This window comes from Camelus ferus, chromosome 23 (genome assembly GCF_009834535.1).
Source record: "Camelus ferus isolate YT-003-E chromosome 23, BCGSAC_Cfer_1.0, whole genome shotgun sequence".
In the NCBI taxonomy this organism is placed as follows: Eukaryota; Metazoa; Chordata; class Mammalia; order Artiodactyla; family Camelidae; genus Camelus; species Camelus ferus.
Window position 1 is genome coordinate 27,337,216 of NC_045718.1, and position 19,764 is coordinate 27,356,979.

Below are 19,764 nucleotides of genomic sequence, written 5' to 3' on the forward strand. Positions count from 1 at the left end.
AAACATATATATATAAAATATATATATAACATAATTATTACTGTCTCAGTGGTAAACAATATTTCTGTAGTAATAACAATATAAACACTATAAACTTAGCTCAATACTGTGATATTAATTTGAGAGAAGAGATGTATGGGTAGGTATATCATATGATAGATGCATCTTTAACTGTCATATAAGAAGCCAATAGATAATGTATAAAATTATATATTAAGAGAGCAGTATAAAATATGGAGGATATGGAGACACATTGCAGAACAAAGAGCTGTAAGAATCAAGATTGTTGTTCCTGGGAACAAAAGACGAATGAGGAGAAATGGGGAAGAGGTAGCATTTTAGTACTATTTGTTTTCTTTTACCCAGACGTATGTGGATAAAAATAAAAACTTTATAAAAGATGATGAATGTCAACACTGTGCAAGATGGATCTGGGGGAGAGGGAGAGTGCAAGCATTTTATTCTTATGTTTTCTATTTTTCTCTTCTTAGGGCCTGGCATTTCTCAGTACCAGTGGCAGAAGATGATGTGGTAACTGAGATTAAAGGAAATGAAGTGGCTTTTTTTGATTGTTTCGTTGCAGACACTCTTTTCCTGCTGACTTTTCCTTTTCTGGCAATACCTGAGACGCCTGGTTTTTTACCAATCTCTTCACCACGGGGCAGTCAATTAATGGCATCCCGGGCTAATTGTGTTCCTTCATCTGTTGTGGTGGTAGCTGATATGGAGACCTTTCAGACAAACGATTCATTCCGTACGTGGGTCAAGATCAGAGTACCCCCAAACATTCTGACTGATGATGAAAGACACAGTGTGTCTGATGTGAACCTAACAAAGGATGGAATATTTCTTTTAATAAACGGTATTCTTTACATAAAAAATTTTACAGCATTTACAAGACTGGGAAGCAATGTAAATCTTCCTGATAGTGGAATTATTGGCATTACATCAAGAAAATGGTGTTGGCTCAATTATTTATTGAAGGTTAGTAAAAGATCATGTATATGTATTACACCTACAAATTTAGATATATTTACCATACCATTTAATTCAGTGATCTATCAGAGACTAAACCATGCCCCTCTTTGTACAGTTACTTATGCTTGTAAATAGCTCTATCTTTTCTGACCTAATTTCTCAGAGGCCTCTTTGAAGAGATGTAACTCCAGTAACAGAGAATAAAATGAATCTAAAATATATTTAATAGATTTGTTTAATGGAAAACAAAATGGAAAATATGAGGGAAAAAAGAATCTATCAAATGGCAAGGCAATTATTAAAACTAAAAGCAAGGAAGACATTATCATTAAATTTAGGACGATTATCCTAGAAAGGAAATGTGTCGTTACTAGGAGAGAGCATGTGTGACATTTGGGAGCTCTGATGATATTCTATTTCTTAATCTATATAGTCATTACACAGACTCCTGGTTTGTGATAAATCATTCATATGTGTGTGTGTGTATATATATATATTCCATTTTCTATATGTGTATTCTATTTTTTTAAATTTTAAATAAGTTAAAATATTACTTAGATAAAACTGATAATTGAAATGTAAAACTTAATGATCAGCTTAAATAGAAGATTGGATACAAGAAAAATAACTAGAGCACTGGAAAGTAGAAGAGAAATGAAACAAAATGAAAAACTGAGAGAAAGGGGGATAAAAAACAAGGAAAAGAGGGAAAGAGAGATGAAGGAAAGAATGCAAAAGAGAAGATCCAATCTATACCTAACCAGAATTCCAAAATGAAAGATCAGTGAAAGTGAGAAAGAGCTGAAAATTTTTCAGACTTAAAGATATTACTCCTTAATCCAGAAATACTAATAAATCCCAGTTGATATGGGAACCTACTTAGTCACAAAATAGTGAAATTGCAGGGAATCAAATACTAACAAGAGCTATTAAAAGTATCCAAGCAGAAATGACAAATTACAAATAAAATAAAGACAGTAAAACAATTAGACAGGATTCATGGAAGCCAGGAGATTGTGGAATATTCAAATAACTGAGATAAAGTTATTGTCACTTTAAAATGTATGTGTTCAATAAAGCTATCCTCAACAAGAGAAATGTTTGAAACTACTTTAAGAATCAAAACCAGAGACTTTAGAATATAATTAGAATAACTGCAATAAAATTTATTAGATGTGTTCAATAGCAGATTGGCGATGATATAACAGTCAGTAACTGAAGTTACATCAATAGAAAATTTCCAATATAAATAATAGGAAAAAATGTCAAAAGTGAACCAAGCCCCAGAGATCTGTGGGACAATACCAGAATATGTAACATTCATGTCATTGGAATCCAAGGAGGAGAGAAGAGAGTATTATGTAGGGAAAAATATCTGAACAAATAATAGCTAGAAACTTCTCAAATTTGGCAATAATAAGTATAACTTACAGTCATGAAGCCCAGCAGACTCTAATCAATGTAATTACAAAAGAAATTCATAATCAAACTACTGAAAACCAAAGGAAAATAACTTGAAAGCAGCCAGAGAAAAATGATACATTATGTATAGGAGAGCAATGATTCAAGTGATAGCTGATTTCTCATCAGAGGCCATAGGTAACAGAAGGCAATTAATCAACATTATTTGAGTGCTGAAAGAAACATCAACTTAGAATTCTATTCCAGACAAAAATGTCTTTCAAGAATTAAGGAGAAATAAAGACATTCTCAGATGAAGGAAAACTAAAAGAATTTGTTGCTAGCATACCTGCTGTAAAAGAAACAAATGTCTAATAAAGCTTATCAGGTGGAAGGAAAATGAGAAATTAAAAATTTTAGAAATGAGTAAAGAACAACAGAAATGGTAGATATGCAGGTAAATATAATAGATTATTTTTATACCCTTAAGTTCCTTTTTAAAAGTATGATAGGTAAATGCAAAGCTTAAAATATATAACATTTTCTGGTGGAGTTTTTAATATATGTTGATATAATACATGACTATTATAGCATAAATGAGGAAGGGTAAAAGAAGCTAAGGAGTATTGAGGTATCTTCATTCCACTCAAAATGGCAAGGCATATATTGTAACCCCTAGAGCAACCACTAAAAAGTTATACAGGATAGAGTTAAAAAACCCAATAGATAAATTTAAATGGAATAATACTAATTTTTTTTCAATAATCTAAAAAAAAAAGGCAGGAAAGGGAAACACTGGGACAAAAATCAGAGGATAGAAACAGAAAACAATAAAATGGTAGTTAAATATAAATGTCAATAATTTCATTAAATGTAAATGACCCTAATACTAATTAAAAGGCAGGGACTGTCAAATTGGATTTTAAAAAAAAGACCAAACTGTATGCTTTCTGTAAGAAGTCCACCTCGTTTTTAAAATTTTTTTTTACAATTTTTTAAATTGAAGTATAGTCATCTTACAATATTCTGTCAATTTCTGGTGTACACCATAATGTTTCAGTCATAAATATACACACATATAACTACTTAATGTAGATACAGATAACTTACTACTTTTGTCTTTTAACCTCCCCACTAGCTTTATAAGTGGCTCATTGGAATTTCCATCTATCATGTTTATTACAAATTCCAGTTCCCATCCTTCTGCTAAAAGTGAGAACTGCTGTGAGTCTTTTTTATGAAGGGCTTATTATTTTGTTTCAAATCTATTTCCTCTTTGACAATTGTTTCAAACTCATTTCCAGCAACAAAAGCTCTAGACTTTAAACTGAATCTTCATTTGGTAAAGTGTCTTTTCACCCCCAATAGTCTCTGTCTTTAATTATCAGTTTGATATCTGTCTACAACCTGTTTGAGTATGGACTAAATATTTGTGCATTAAATAAATATACAAACTTGTTTATTTAGGGAGACAAGATATGCACAAAAGACTCCTGTTGGTTGTCATGGACACAGAAGTTACATTTTAAGTAAAAATCTTTAATAATTAGAAATAGTTGGGGAAGAGACACAGGGGAGAAGGGGGACCTTCACTCCATAAATGAAATTAGGCCCACTGAATTTCAGACATCGTCATCTCTGAAGTGGCCTTCCTCACTAACAGCCTGTGTTCATAAAAGGGTAGTATTGATTTTGTCTAAGGTTTTAAGTTCTCTTCTCTTTTTCCAAGGAAGCTGGAATTGCAAAACTAATTTAATGTTTGAAGTGTTCTTGTATCTCGACCTTAGCTAACATCAAGGTCAAAGAGGCATCCCTGGCCAGAGTGGACAAAAATACATAAGAAAAGAGAAGGCTGATGCTCTTTGAGGATTTAAAAGGGAATTAAGATGAATTAGTTCTATGGATAGAAAAAGTATATAAAAGGATAAAATTACTGGAATAATTCACTTTTATGGTTATATGTGATATATTTCTATATATTTCTGTCTGACATATTATTCAGAAATATAATAAAAATTAAGCCTTAGTAGTTACTATGTTTTATTTTTAAATGTATCAAATTAGAAGGAATTGGAATTGTTAGCCCTGCCCCTAAAATCAAAGATTTTCTATTTAGAAAACAGTATGGAGATTTAGTCAAAAGACTAAAAATAGACTTACCATGTGATCCAGCAATCCCATTCCTGGGCATATGTCCAGAGGGAACCTTAATTCAAAAAGATACTTGCACCCCAATGGTCACAACAGCGCTATTTACAATAGCCAAGACATCAAAGCAACCTAAACATCCATCCACAGCCAGCTGGATAAAGAAGTTGGGGTATAGAGAGAGAGAGCTATATGAATAGTACTCAGGCATAAAAAGGAATGAAATAGTGCCACTTGCAGCAACATGGATGGACCTGGAGATTGTCATTCTAAGTAAAGTAAGCCAGAAAGAGAAAGAAAAATATCAAATGATATCACTTATATGTGGAATCTAAAAAAAAAAAAGACAAACGAATTTATTTAACAGAGGCGGACTCACAGATATAGAAAACAAACTTGCAGTTGCTAGGGGGGAGGGGGGTTGGAAGGAAGAAATTGGGAGTTTGAGATTTGCAGATACTAACTAATATATATAAAATAGATAAACAACAAGATCGTACTGTGTAGCACAAGGAACTGTATTCAATATCTTATAGTAACCTATGGTGGAAAAGAATATGAAAATGAATATATGTATGTTCATGTATGACTGAAGCATTTTGCTGTACACCAGGAATTGACACAACATTGTAAACTGACTATATTTCAGTAAATATATATATAAAAGATTTTCTAATTATTTTCACTTTTGCTACAGGATGAAGGAATAAGAAGCAGCATGGCAATCTGGACAGAAAATGAAGTTTATCTTGGATATACTTTTCCTAAATTTGTTAAAATAGGAACTACTGAAATGTTGAAAAAACTTGTAAATATGTCATCAGCTGCTACTCTGACTATACACAATGTTGAGTATACAGGACACCCTTTGGAACTTGGCTTGTTATTAAGTTACTGCATTACATGTGAAGTCACCAAAACAATCTACCTAGTGATATATAATGAAGACACAAAACAGTGGGTATACCAAGACTTTGCATTAGATGTCACTATTGACACTTTTCTACATCTATATTTTACACATTCAGCGCTGCCAGAATTTATACTGTGGGACAAACAAAGGATCTACTATTATTATCACAACCTCAAAGATAAGGGAGTATTACAGACATCTACAGAATCTGGAAATCTATCAAGATTATCACAGGACAGCAATATTCACGATGTTTTTATCGGTGAGGTATTCTCATTCTGCAAAAGTTATTCTAGACTTCATAATAGACATCTTCCTTATGACGATGTAACAATTTTAATGCACTAATATATGTTGCTTTTGATAAAGGTGCACTTTTACCACCTAAAAACAGATATCTCTAAAGTTCTATTAATGTTAACTAGGATCTCACAAAAGCAAAACAGAAAACTCAAGTCTGTTTTCTCAGAGGTTCATTTTGGTCAATCAGGAGATACAGATGCAACTGACACATGCATTTTCAATGTAGAGGTGATGTGTTCTTGAATTCATTTCCTAGGCCTCCCATAACAAAGTACCACAAACTGGGAGACTTAAAACAACAGAAATTTATTGGCTCATAGTCCCCGAGGCTAGAAGTCCACATTCAAAGTGTTGGCAGGACCATGCTCCCTCTGAAATCTGAGGGAATCTTTCCTGTGTCTTCCTAGCTCCTAGTGGTGTGCTGGCAAAACTTGCTGTTCCTCAGCTTGCAGCTGCATCCAGTCACTGCCTCTGTCATCACATAGCATTCTTCCTGTGTCTTCACATGCTACCTTGTTATAAGGACACCAGGAGCCACCCCACTCCAGGATGAACTCCTCTTAATGATTACACCTGTAATGACTCTATTTCCAAATATGGTCACATTCTGAAGTAGTATCACGAGTTAGAACTTAAACCTATCTTTTTTGAGGGGATGCAACTCAATTCAATCCATAATAGGCATTGTAGAGTTAAACAGATTTGTTTTCAATCCCATGAAAACATCATTTAACCTTTCCAGGCCTCAGTTTTCTAATCTGGAATATAGGACTGTCGTGTTGATTAGATAAGGGATTGTATATAAAATGTTTAGAATAAAAGTTGGCAAGTGAATAATACTTCAATTAATAGTAGTTATTTTTGAGATTATTATTCCTGAGTAGTCTACTAAACATTATAGGAAATGCAAAGAAATAGAAAGCTTGATCCTCAAGGAATCTACTTACGAGATAAACAATGTACTTTGAAGAAGTATCACCCTTCAACTCCCAATTATCAAATTCTTCTGCTCCCCTTCACAACAAAACTCCAAGAAAGCATTGCTTAGTTTCACTTTTTCCTCTTTCACCTCATTCTTTCTTTAAGCCACTCTAATCAAATTTTTTCAAAAACTGCTCTTGTCAAGGCTTCCAATGACCTCCACTTTGCTAATCCATAGTCAGTTTTCAGACATCTTTCATGATCTGGCAAGCAGCATTTGAAACCCTTTTTTTCCCTGACTTTTGGGGAATTACTTTTTTTGGTCTTCCTCCTACTTCCTTGTCTATTTCTCCTCAGCCTCTTTTTCATTCTCATCTTTCTCAGTCCTAAATGGAGAAGTACCACAGGGTTTGTTCTCAGCCATCTTTTGAACCCTATTTATATTCATTCTTTTCCCTCCAGCCACGACCCCTAGACCGAACTCCAAACTCCTATTTCCTACCTTGATACCTTCCTTGGATGACTAGTGGGCATCTCAAGCTAACATATCCAGAACTGGCCTTGATTCCCTCACCCAAACTCCAACTTGCTTCTTCCCTAGTCCTCCCCTATTGAGTAAATATGACCTCTTCCAATCTTTCCAGCCATAAACCTTGACCTCATCCTTGAATCCTCCCCTTTTACATCCCATAACCAAGTCATTAGCAAATCCTGTTGGCTCCATCTAAAAAAACACTTAGTAATATCTAAACTTTTTTTTTTTACCATTCCCGCTCCAGTCCAAGTCACTATCCATACATACAAGAGCTGTTTAAGTGGTCTCCCATTTTCTTACCTTGCATCCCCATCGCCAACCAGATTAGACTCCACCCAGCAGCCAGAGTGAGACTTCGAGAATATATGCAACATCGTATTATTCCTCTGCTTAAAACCCTCATTTGGCTTCTCATATCACTCAGAATAAAATCCAAAACCTTTAGCATCCCCTGAAAAGCAATATGTGAATTGGCCTCAGACTCTGATGTCATCTCCTGTAACTTGACCCTTCATTCACTATTACCTAGCAATAGACTGGCCTCTTTGCTATCCCCTGGATATCTACTGTTTTCCTGGATATCTGCTGCCAAGAATATTCCTCACTTTGATATCTGCATGACTCTTATACTTAATTTAGGTTTAAGTCCAAATCCCTGACTCTGACCTAACTCCCTTGCTCTGTCCCTTACACATCTTAATTTTGTTCACAGCACTTATCTTCACCTAAGAAATATGTGTACTTATTTATTAACTGAATCTTCCACCAAAAACAAGCTCTGTGTGAGTTGTTGCATTTGTTGCTTTACTCACAGTGTCTAGAACATACTATGTGTACTTTTTTGAATAAGTAAATGAAAAGATACTCCTTGAGCACCCAGTATTTATGAAGTACTCCACCATGTTGTCTGATTTCACCTGGTATATTTTGAATTTGCTTTTTTCAAAGTCTGGATAAATTCACAGGAACTTGTTAATAATGGGTTCTTTGAGAAATGGGAATAGCAAAGGCTGAGGGCCTTTAACTTCTTATCTCATAAACTTATAAATTGTTTAAACTTTTCACTTCAGCATTTCTGAAAGGCCTTCTATACAATATTCAAACTTTAAGGTCCTCTAAAGTCTATCCCCAATTTATCATTCTAATAGCAAGTTAGGCAAAATGAGGCAACAGAGGAACATGTTCCAAACAAAGGAACAAGGTAAAATCACAGAAGAACTAAGTTAAGTGGAAATAGGCAATCTACCTAAGAAAGAGTTCAGGATAATGATCACAAAGATGACCAAAGAACTGGGGAGAAGAAGATGCACAAAGCAAGAAGTTGGAAGTTTTTAACAGTTAGAAAATATAAACAACAAAACAGAGATGAAGAATACAATAACTGAAATGAAAAATACACTAGAAGGAATCAACGGTAGACTAAGTGAAACATAGGAGTGGATCGGCAAGCTGGAAGACAGAGTAGTGGAAATCACTGATGCTGAACAGAAAGAAGAAAAAAGAATGCAGAGAAATGAGGACAGTTTAAAAGACCTCTGGGATAACATCAAGCATAGTAACATCTGCATCACAGGGGTCCCATAAGGAGAAAGAGAGAGAGAAAGGGAAAGATAACATATTTGAAGACATAACTTCCTTAACCTTGGAAAGGAAACAGACATCCAAGTCCAGGAAGCACAGAAGTCCCAAACAGGATCAACCCAAAAAGGAACATGCCAAGACATATTGTAATTAAATGGCAAAACTAAAAGATGCAGAGAAAATATTAAAAGCAGCAAGGGAAAGGCAATAGTTATAAGACACTGATGAAAGAAATTGATGATGATATAAACAGATGGAAAGATTTACTGTGTTCTTGGATTAGAAGAATCAATATTGTTAAAATGACCATACTACTCAAGACATTCTACAGTTCAACGTAATCTCTATTAAACTACCAATGGCACAACAAGTAACAGGTGTTGGTGAGGATGCGGAGAAAAGGGAACCCTTGTGCATTGTTGGTGAGAATGTATACTGATGCAGCCATTATGGAAAACAGTATGGAGGTTCCTCAAAAAACTAAAACTACCATATGATCCAGTTCCAATTTGGGGCATATTTCCAAAGAAAATGAAAATACTAATTTTAAAAGATACATGCACTCCAATGTGCATAACAGCCTTACTTACAACAGCCAAAATATGAAAGCAACCTAAGCGTCCATCAACAGATGAATGAATAAAGAATACCACTATATATGATATATATATATGATATATATATTTTTGGCAATCCTATACACACACACACACACACACACACCAGAATACTACTCAGCTATAAAAAAAGAATGAAATTTTGCCATCTGAAGCAACATGAATGGACTTTGAGTGTATTATACTTAGTGAAACAACTCAGAGGGAAAAAAATACTGTATGTTATCACTTATATATGGAATCTAAAAAATAAAATGAAGTAGTGAATATAACAAAAGAGAAATAGACTCACAGATATAGAGAACAAACTAGTGGTTACCAGCAAGGAGAGGGAAGAAGGGCAAAATAGGGTTAGGGCATTAAGAGGTACAAACTACTATGTTTAAAATAAATAATCTACAAAGGTATATTGTACAGCACAGGGAATATAGCTGAAATTTAATATTATAAATCAATTATACCTCAATTAAAAAGAGAAAGAAAAAGAAAACTATTACATTAAAATGGTTAAATTGCCAAAAAAATTGATAAAGAAGGATATATTGTATAGCACACAGAATTATAGCCATTATCCTGTAAGGACCTTTCAATGGAGTATAATCTATAAAAAATCCTGAATCACTATGTTGTACACCTAAAACTAATAAAATATTGTAAATCAACTATACTTCAATTAAAAAATATATACATATAATAGGCATATTTCCAAAACAATACATCCAATACATATCAAAATAATGCCACTTTAACTTCTGCATAGTGCTCCATTGTTTATTTATACTATTTAAACTAGTAGGAGTATAAATAGATATTTAGAAAGATATTAGGATTCAGTCCTTTTGCTATTACAAGTAATGTTGCAGATAATATGCATATATATATATATATATGTATGTATTTGTAGCATTGTACTAGTATTCCTGTAACATGTTACTAGAGGTAGAATTCCTGAATCGGAACTCTGAATATTTTAAAAGATGATAAATCCTTTTCAGTTGCTAACTAGTCAAGTCTAAACTCACCCAAAAATATTTGAAAATGTGTATTTTTATATAATCTGTTTAATATTTACCCACAGAATAGAAGAAAAATGTGTAATTCTCATGTCATTGCACATTTTATAGTTAGACACTATATGTAGTTTCATATCAGCCATATTCTTCTATGGATTGTCAATTCATACTGTTTAGATAGTTTTGCATTGAGTTGCTTATTTTCTTATTGATACGTTCTTATAATGTACATTAGCCATTTATCCTTCACATATTTTGCAAATATGTTCTCTTTGTGTCATTTCTTGTACCTTTTTTCAGGGACTTTGATACTTAGAATTTCTGTTTTTATGCAGTCAAATTTGTTAGTATTTTATTTTATATTTATGTAGATTATAATTTCATAATATGAAAGGTCTTTCCAATTATGAAAATATTATATTTTATTTTAATGCAACACTAATTTTTAATATTTAATTCATCTAGCATTATGTTTGATTTGTTAGGAGTCTAATTTTATTTTTTATTTTTATTTTTCCCCTTGAAATCTAGTGTTGCTTTCAAACCAGTCTTCTATTAAGCAACCCTTACCCCACAAATCTGAAATGCCAATTTTACTGTGTATTTATTGTTCACGTTAACCAGGTTCAGTTTCTAGGCTCCTCCCTTCCACTCACCTGTCTCCACAAGGTCTATATTGTTTTGCAGTTTATATTGTTAGCTTTAATCACCTAATGTACTGTATAATTTACTATTTTTTAATGTTTATTGGCTGCCTTCCCTGTAGGAATGTAAGGTACACAAGAAAGGGATTTTTCAGTTTGTTTGTTTTACTAATGTATCCCTCCCAAGTATCTAGAAAAGTATGTAGCTACAGTGAGCATTCAATATTTATTGAGTAGATGATTGCATATTTGCAGTATCGGGTCTTCCCAACCAAGAATGTTATATCTCTTCATTACTTTGATTTTCTCTATTTGGTCTATTGAAGTCTCCCATCTCTTTTTCAGTCAATTTTAGAAGTTTGCATTTTCCTAGGAAATTGTTCATTTTATCTAGATTTTCCACTTTATTGGCAAGGCTTCCCATTTTATTTTGTAACTTTCTTCCATATCTGTAACTGTATTCTCTTGCTCATTTGTAATGTTGTTCATGCTCCACCACTTGTTAGTTTGGCTTGCAAGATCTCATTTATTATTTTTAGAGTTTTTGGTTTTATTTTCATTTCCTTTGAAAAGAACTCTTGATTTTATTTATCAAATCTACTTTCTTTTAAATTTAATTCCTTAATCTCTGCACCTTACCTCTACTTTCTGCTGGTAACTTTGGTATTCTAGCACCTGTTTCTTGAGTTTAATGATTAGTTCATTTACTTTCAGACTTGACTGTTTCTAAGTATTTAAAACTATGAAAAAGCATAATGCTATGAATTTTTCTCTGTATGGCTTTAGCTGCATCCCATAAACTTTTATATATAGTGTTCTTATTCTCATTATTTTTTTAAAAATTCCTTATTTTCATCTTAACCTCATGTTTAATCCAAAATTCCTTTAACTACGTTTTTAATGAGCAGTGCAACAGGAAAATGGGAGTAGATTGACACTAATATCTTATTAAAGTATTCTGATCCTAAAAAATTTGGCATTTCTGATTTAAAAGTTTGATTAGAATATAACTTCTGAAGTGTTGGGAAAACTGGACAGCAGCATGTAAAGCAATGAAGCTAGAACACTCCCTTACACCATATACAAAAATAAACTCAAAATGGATTAAAGACTTAAACATAAGACAAGATACAATAAACCTCCTAGAGGAAAATATAGGCAAAACATTATCTGACATACATTTCAAAAATTTTCTCCTAGAAGAAATAAAAGCAAGAATAAACAAATGGGAACTAATGAAACTCACAAGCTTCTGCACAGCAAAGGAAACCAGAAGTAAAACAAGAAGAAAACCTACGGAATGGGAGAAAATTTTTGCAAATGAAACCGATAAAGGCTTGATCTCCAGAATATATAAGCAGCTCATACGACTCAATAAGAAAAAAATAAACAACCCAATCCAAAAATGGGCAGAAGACCTAAACAAGCAATTCTCCAAGGAAGACATACAAATGATCAAAAAGCACATGAAAAAATGCTCAATATCACTAATTATCAGAGAAATGCAAATCAAAACTACAATGAAGTATCACCTCACACCAGTCAGAATGGCCATCATTCAAAAATCCACAAATGACAAATGCTGGAGAGGCTGTGGAGAAAGGGGAACCCTCCTACACTGCTGGTGGGAATGCAGTTTGGTGCAGCCACTATGGAAAACAGTGTGGAGATTCCTCAAAAGACTAGAAATAGACTTACCGTATGACCCAGGAATCCCATTCCTGGGCTTGTATCCAGAAGGAAATCTACTTCAGGATGACACCTGCACCCCAATGTTCATAGCAGCACTATTTACAATAGCCAAAACATGGAAACAGCCTAATGTCCATCAACAGGTAACTGGATAAAGAAGATGTGGTATATTTATACAATGGAATACTACTCAGCCATAAAAACCGACAACATAATGCCATTTGCAGCAACATGGATGCTCCTGGAGAATGTCATTCTAAGTGAAGTAAGCCAGAAAGAGAAAGAAAAATACCATATGAGATCGCTCATATGTGGAATCTAAAAAACAAAAACAAAAACAAACAAACAAAAACAAAGCGTAAATACAGGACAGAAATAGACTCACAGACAGAGAATACAGACTTGTGGTTCCAGGGGGGTGGAGGGTGGGAAGGGATAGACTGGGATTTCAAAATTGTAGAATAGATGAACAAGATTACACTGTATAGCACAGGGAAATATACACAAAATGTTATGATAACTCAGAAAAAAATGTGACAATGAGTGTGTATATGTCCATGAATGACTGAAAAATTGTGCTGAACACTGGAATTTGACACAACATTGTAAAATGATTATAAATCAATAAAAAATGTTAAAAAAAAAAGAATATAACTTCTTGCTTTTTTGTGTGTGTGTGTGTGTGAAACTGTCACTTAATTATTCAGATTCCAAATGTAAGCTGCATAAGCAGAAAATACTCTGAACCTCCCTAACTCTGAATTCACCTTCCTCCTTTCAGCCAGCCTTCTCTAAATGTTATATTTTGAAAATTAAAGAAAGTATATTCCTAGGAGCTATCCATATGTAATGTATCTGAAAAGAAAGCTATGAAACCAACTAGTCCAATGGTTCATTTTATAGATACGGCTATTGAACCAAAGAGGTTAAGAGACTTACTGTTTATGAACCTCTATGATTTGGGCATAATACTCTATTATGGAGAGAAAGTTGATTATTATTTTTAGAGTGACCCTGAAGATGTGACAGCTCACCACCACCACCACCATTTCTTCATTTCCTCATCCCAATTGTTTTAGCCTGCTATGGCTGCCATAAGAAAATACCACAGACCAGGTGGTTTAAACAATAGAAATTCATTTTCTCACCATTCTGGAGACTAGAAGTCCAAGGTCAAAGTGTCACCAAGGTTGGTTTCTGATGGAAAACTCTCCTCCTGGCTTTGAGACATTGGCCACCTTCTTGTGTCCTCACATGACCTTTCCTCTTTGTGCATACAGAGAAAGATATTCTGGTGTATCTTCTTCCTGTGATAAAGACATCAGTCATACTGGATTAGGGCCTCACCATTCTGACCTCATTTAACCTTAATTTCCTCCTTACGGACTCTACTTCCAAATATAGTCACGAGAGTTAGGGCTTCGAAATACGCATTTTGCGGGGTTATAGTTCAGTCCATAACCCAATGCTTCCTAATAATACCATTTCTGTCATGCTCGTCCTCATTTTTATTTAATGCACTAATTCCAGTTCTTTCTTCTATATAAATGATGTGATTACAAAAGTGATACAGTGAATGCAAGGAGAAACATATCCAGAAAAAAAAAAAACCACTCTACTATGCAGTGGGAGAGAAGCTCTCAAGCACTGTGTTAAGTTGTGGGTTTGTGCCCGAACACTCTAATTTTCTCCAAGTATATAAATAGTCATTGTGAAAGAAATTGCTTTGGTTAATAGCGCACTTAAATAAAACAGCATGGATTTACATTAACTCAGAATAACAGAAACTTTTTTCTCTTTTTTCCAGATTATTTTGGAAATATTGTGATAAAAATGGAAAATAATGTAATGTTTTATTCCAAGGTGTCTGCTGAAGATGCAGTGAAACTACATTTATGGACAAGTAACAGAATAAAATCATTAATTTCCTTGGATTCATCTGGTCAAGTATATCTCATATACGTTTTTGAAAATGGTGAAATACAGCGACAGGAATATCCCTTAATACTGGAAGCACACAGTGCAATTTTTAAGACAGAAGAAAAATGTCCCTACTGGGAATTTCACAATAATATTTTTGTTGCTTTTTACTTATTGGACAAGGGACAAAACCTGTCATTTTGGGCTCTAATAGTCTATCCAGAAAATACTGGTCTGTACATCATTGTGGAATCATATGGCCCCAAAATATTAGATAAAAAACAACAAGTTCACTATGAAACTGCCTTAGGATACAGCATTAAAAACATGGTAAGTTATTATTTTAAAATTCCTTCATTTTATTTTAATAAATGTTAAACTATAATATTGACTTTAAAAAAAATGGATTTCCCCTCAAGTTTAGCTTCAAAAATGTTGAGAAATATCTACGTTTTTAAATAAATAATATGGTAAGTCATTAATTCCTGAGTGACAACTTTTACTTTCAATATCCAGGGCCTGTTTGCCACTTAAAAGCACATTCCTGCAGAACTCTGACTGTCAATTGTATTGTTCGTTTCCTTTTTCTTTTTTTTTAATGCGTGACTTTTCTGTAGAGTTCCATCTGCTATGTCCGGTAGTATAACACCACCCCTAAACCTAATGGCTTCAAACAACAACTAGTTCTGCGGGTCAGCAATTTTGGTTATGAGTAGCTGGGCAGCTCTGCTGGTTTCATTCTGTGTTCATTCATGAGGCTGTGGTCATCTGATAGCTTGCCTGGGACAGGATAATGTAAGATGACCTCATTCACGTGTCAAATGCTTGGTGGAAGCACTGGCTTGTTAGTATAAGGGACCTCAGCTGGAGCACTTGTCTCTGCTCTATGGGTCCTCTATCCTGCAGGCTAGACCTGGCTTCTTTACTTGGTAATTTCAGGGCAGTGTTCCAAATGGTGAGAGCAGAAGTCACGAGGCCTTTCAAGACCTAGGTTTGGCCATATTCTACTCATCAAAATAATTCACAAGGCTCGCCCAGATTAACAGGATGGGGAAACAGACTCCACCTCTTAATAGAAGAGCAGCAAACATACACTGTAAAGGGACATGCATCCAGGAATGGGAGAAATTATTGCAGCCATCTTTGTAAATAATCTACCACAACTGGTATAAATTTTTTGTCTATGGTTTTGTAGATTATCTTCCTAAGTAATACTGTAGCATAATTGTTTTACATGTTACTACAATTTCTTCCCAAATATTGTGTGTTCTCCCCACTTCCTCTTTCTAGGCTCAGCTCCCTTAAGCTTGTACACTTGAGACTAATATAATATTACCTATCAATTGAACCTCAATTTTTGAAAAAGAATTAGGTCAATTAAGATATTCAAAAATAATTTTTAAAATTTCAAAACTATCTTTTGGCACAATATCATTATGAAAAATTAGAGAATTAGGCAAAATGAGGTGAGTAAACAAGGGAACAAGATAAAACCCCAGAAGAACTACTAAGCGAAATGGAGATAAGCAATCTACTTAATAAAGTGTTGAAGGTAAGGATCATAAAGACACTCAACAAACTGGAGAATGGCTTGAGCAAAGTGAGAAGTTTAACAGAGTCAGAAAATATAAAGAAGAACCAAACGGAGCTGAAGAAAGGTTCAGACAAATAATTCCCCATAGTCTCAACAATTACAGACTATATGATATCTGTAATCGATTAAAAACTTCAAAGAGGAAATAAAAAGGTCCAGAGGCAGATTACAGAAAACAGAAGAAAGTGAAAGTTTGCTATGCTAAGGATGTAAATAAAAAATAAAAATAATATTTCTATAACAAAAGTTAAATAAGGAGGGAGAGAGAAGCAATATAAATAAATGTGATGATATAAAATTAAAAGCAAAATAAGAAAATATAACAAATTAAATCTAACATATACATAATGGTAGTTTCTGAGCTAGAAAAGAAAATAAATTAGGAAAAAATGCTAAATATATTATTCTTCTTACCTAAAGAAAGATTTCAATCTACTTGAAAGTATCCATTGTCCCTATTCCCAATTTTTCTACTTTACATAAACTTTTTATTTTCTTTTTCAGACTGTAACATTTTCTCAGAATATCAACTATGAGGCAGTAGATGATTATTTCACATTGCAGTAAGTGTGACTTTTAAAAGAACCTACTCAATATTAAATATGCTATTCAGGTTACTGACTTATAGGTATTCTTTTATTGAAATTGCCTCATATCCTTTTAAATATCCAGATTTCAAATTCCTTTAAATATCTGGCAAGATGTGAAATTAGTATTCTGTATAGCAATGTAAAATGCTCCTTTAATTAAATGGAAACATGACCTATCTGAAGGTGCTATTCATCCAATTGAAGGTACAAAAAAACAGGCTGTTTCTTAATTCAACAATTCTGAGCATCTTTTATCATTCATTCCCATCCCAAAGTCTTTACATACTACCCTTAAGCAAAAACTAGAACTTGAATATCCGAAAAAAAGTCTTTAATTATGAGTAGAATCAGACAAAACACTATCTCGGAGTCTTGGAATAAGGTAGCACCTACACAATTTCTGAAGGAAGGCAGCCAACACAGAATTGTGTCTTAAGGCATTGATAAGGTTCTCATTATGTCCTGACTCAATGTATTTTCTGGAAAGATACCACTATTCTAGGAAAAGGTCTATTTTTCTTTGGTCTCTCTGCAGCTACTCCATGTGAGTTTGATCACCCACTCCGTGCCAAGCACTCTAGTAAGTGTTCACAACACATGGTGAACAAGAAACATGGAGTACTGCTGTCATGAGACATACCTCTAGTGGGGTAAGACAAGCAGCACGTAATGAAGTAAATAAGCAAGATGATCCCAAATAATTATAAGTGCTATTAAGAAAATAAAACAGAAGCGGTAGAGAACGACCAGGAAGTGTCAGGAGGAAATGCTACTTTAGACACAATAGTCAAGAGAGGCTCAATGTGTTCCTTTTTCCCTCAACCACTAACTTTATTCTTGACTCTTCTAGCATTGTGGATTCCTTTGGGTACTTTTGGTTTTGTGGATATTTACTCAGCATTCTGTTGCTGTACAATACACAGCAAATTAGCCAGGATACTTTAGGTCAGTCTGAGGCTTGACAAAAAAATACCAAAAGCTTTGAAATTAGCAATGGCAGGAAAGGAAAAAAAAAAACCAAAACCTGTATATCAGCAAAATTGTGTAGCAAATTGAAGATGCAGTATTTACTTTAGTGTCCTTTTACAGATCTATACTATATTACTGAATTTATCAAGTCAAAGACTCCATCAAATTGGGGTAAAAGGCAATAGTTGGCATAATTATAAGATGCTTCCTGATTCCAAAATTGTTGAAGGAAATTTTAAAAAATGTATCTTAGAATTGATGAAATATGGTACAGTGATTTAAAAATACAAAAATGTGCTACTTGTATCCTCCCTTATTTAGTCTTTTTATATCTAATATATGATAAATATTAAGATACAATGAATATTGGAATGAAAAGGACATTTGTTGGTGGTTTGTGTATGCTTTTCCCCAGTTTTTTTAAAAAGTAAAAACCTTAGCAGTGGCAGGGTATAAATAATACTTTTAAAATCTTTTCTTCTGTGATCTTTGAGCCTGAGCACAAAGTGATTCATGTGTATTTCATAATCTACAAAGGCATTATGTCCAGTCTCCCTCTTGGTTCCAGTCAGATCACATTAGGCAGCATACTGTGAATCAGAAAACTAATTTCACAATTTTATTCTTTATTGTTCAAAAGGCATTATCAATAGGAGGGGAAAAAATCTGCAGAGGCTAGAGAAGGAACCTATACAGTGGCTATAACCTTATAATACCATCAGGAAGCAGGGCAAGCTGTCAGCAGCAGAGCCCTACCTTCAGGGGACTGAGGGTGTTCATGAAACAGGAGGGGTTGAAATGCTGATAGATGCTCATTCTATTTCCCACTGTGCTGACCCTATGCTGGTCAAAATACAGAATGCCCTGAGGTGGGAGTGACCTTAGGATATGACCACAGTGCACCTTAGAAGCAGTCACCCCCATCCTCCAGGTGTCTAGAATTCCTCGTGGGGGGCGGGGGTTCCATCAGATCATGTTCATGGGGGTTTTGATCTGCTCTACAGAAAGGCAGAGTCATGCCTGCCTCCCTTGTGATTCTATAGTCACCTATATGTGTTGTTTCTCCTAGACACCAGAACACGGGTCTTTTGCTCATCCAGGTTAGGTTTAGTGAATTTGCGAAAATATGTCCAATAACCCAAAAGGTAAGTGACATGGGTAGAAGATCAAAAAATTTACTTCAGTAATACAAGGTGGTAAACTAAATAATACATACCAACCCCATTCAACACCATTCCCCTAATACATAGCAACACTGTAATATTTCACTGTAGCGATGGCATTATTTACCTTGGGAAGAGAAGATAAGATTACTGCTTTCTATGAGTTTACTATCAGAAGTGAGATATATAAACACGCACAAAGGTGTAAAATTATTAGTTTTTGAAAATAAATAAAACTGTGTAAAGGAAAACTAAAGTCAATGGGAACAGCTAAAGTTGGATATGGCTTGTCAGAGAAGACTGCCAGTCATGTCCATATTTATCCTGCACGTATTTATTCAAAAAACTGAATCATTTCTTCATTCAAAAAAATGTATGACATGCCTGCTATGTTTCAGTCCATGTGCTTAAGTAATGGGAGTCACAAAGATGAAAAGAGCCCCTTCCCAAGGGGAAGCTATAAGCTAGTATAAGAGAACGTGAGATTTACAATTATCAAATAGCCCAGAGGAAAGAGTGAGCAATTTTGATTGGGAGGGAAAGGTGATGCATAAAGGTGATGCAGAAACTGGCTGCTGAAGAATCAGGAGAAGCTGCGTGGGCAGGCGCAGAGAGAGCTGCAGGGAGAGGCGTGCTCAAAGGCATAGCAATGTGATGATGCAGCAGTGGGCTGAGCAGGCAACCACCCACCAGCACCTCCTTTGAGTCTTTGTTCCACGCTGAGGGGTGCCTCCTCCCTTTGCTCCTTCTCAGCCCAACTAATAATCAATAAACATATATTG

At 34.3% G+C, this 19,764-nt stretch overlaps 1 protein-coding gene across 1 annotated transcript in view; it reads left to right on the forward strand.

Annotated features, from left to right (window-relative positions):
• The window catches only part of CATSPERE (catsper channel auxiliary subunit epsilon), a 98,444-nt gene that overhangs the window by 47,522 nt on the left and 31,158 nt on the right, over positions 1 to 19,764 (forward strand). Inside the window, exons 8-12 of the mRNA XM_032466555.1 lie at positions 492 to 984; positions 5,225 to 5,702; positions 14,554 to 14,996; positions 16,765 to 16,823; positions 18,889 to 18,964. Coding sequence (XP_032322446.1) covers positions 492 to 984; positions 5,225 to 5,702; positions 14,554 to 14,996; positions 16,765 to 16,823; positions 18,889 to 18,964 — 1,549 coding nt within the window. The remainder of the gene's footprint in view (positions 1 to 491; positions 985 to 5,224; positions 5,703 to 14,553; positions 14,997 to 16,764; positions 16,824 to 18,888; positions 18,965 to 19,764) is intronic.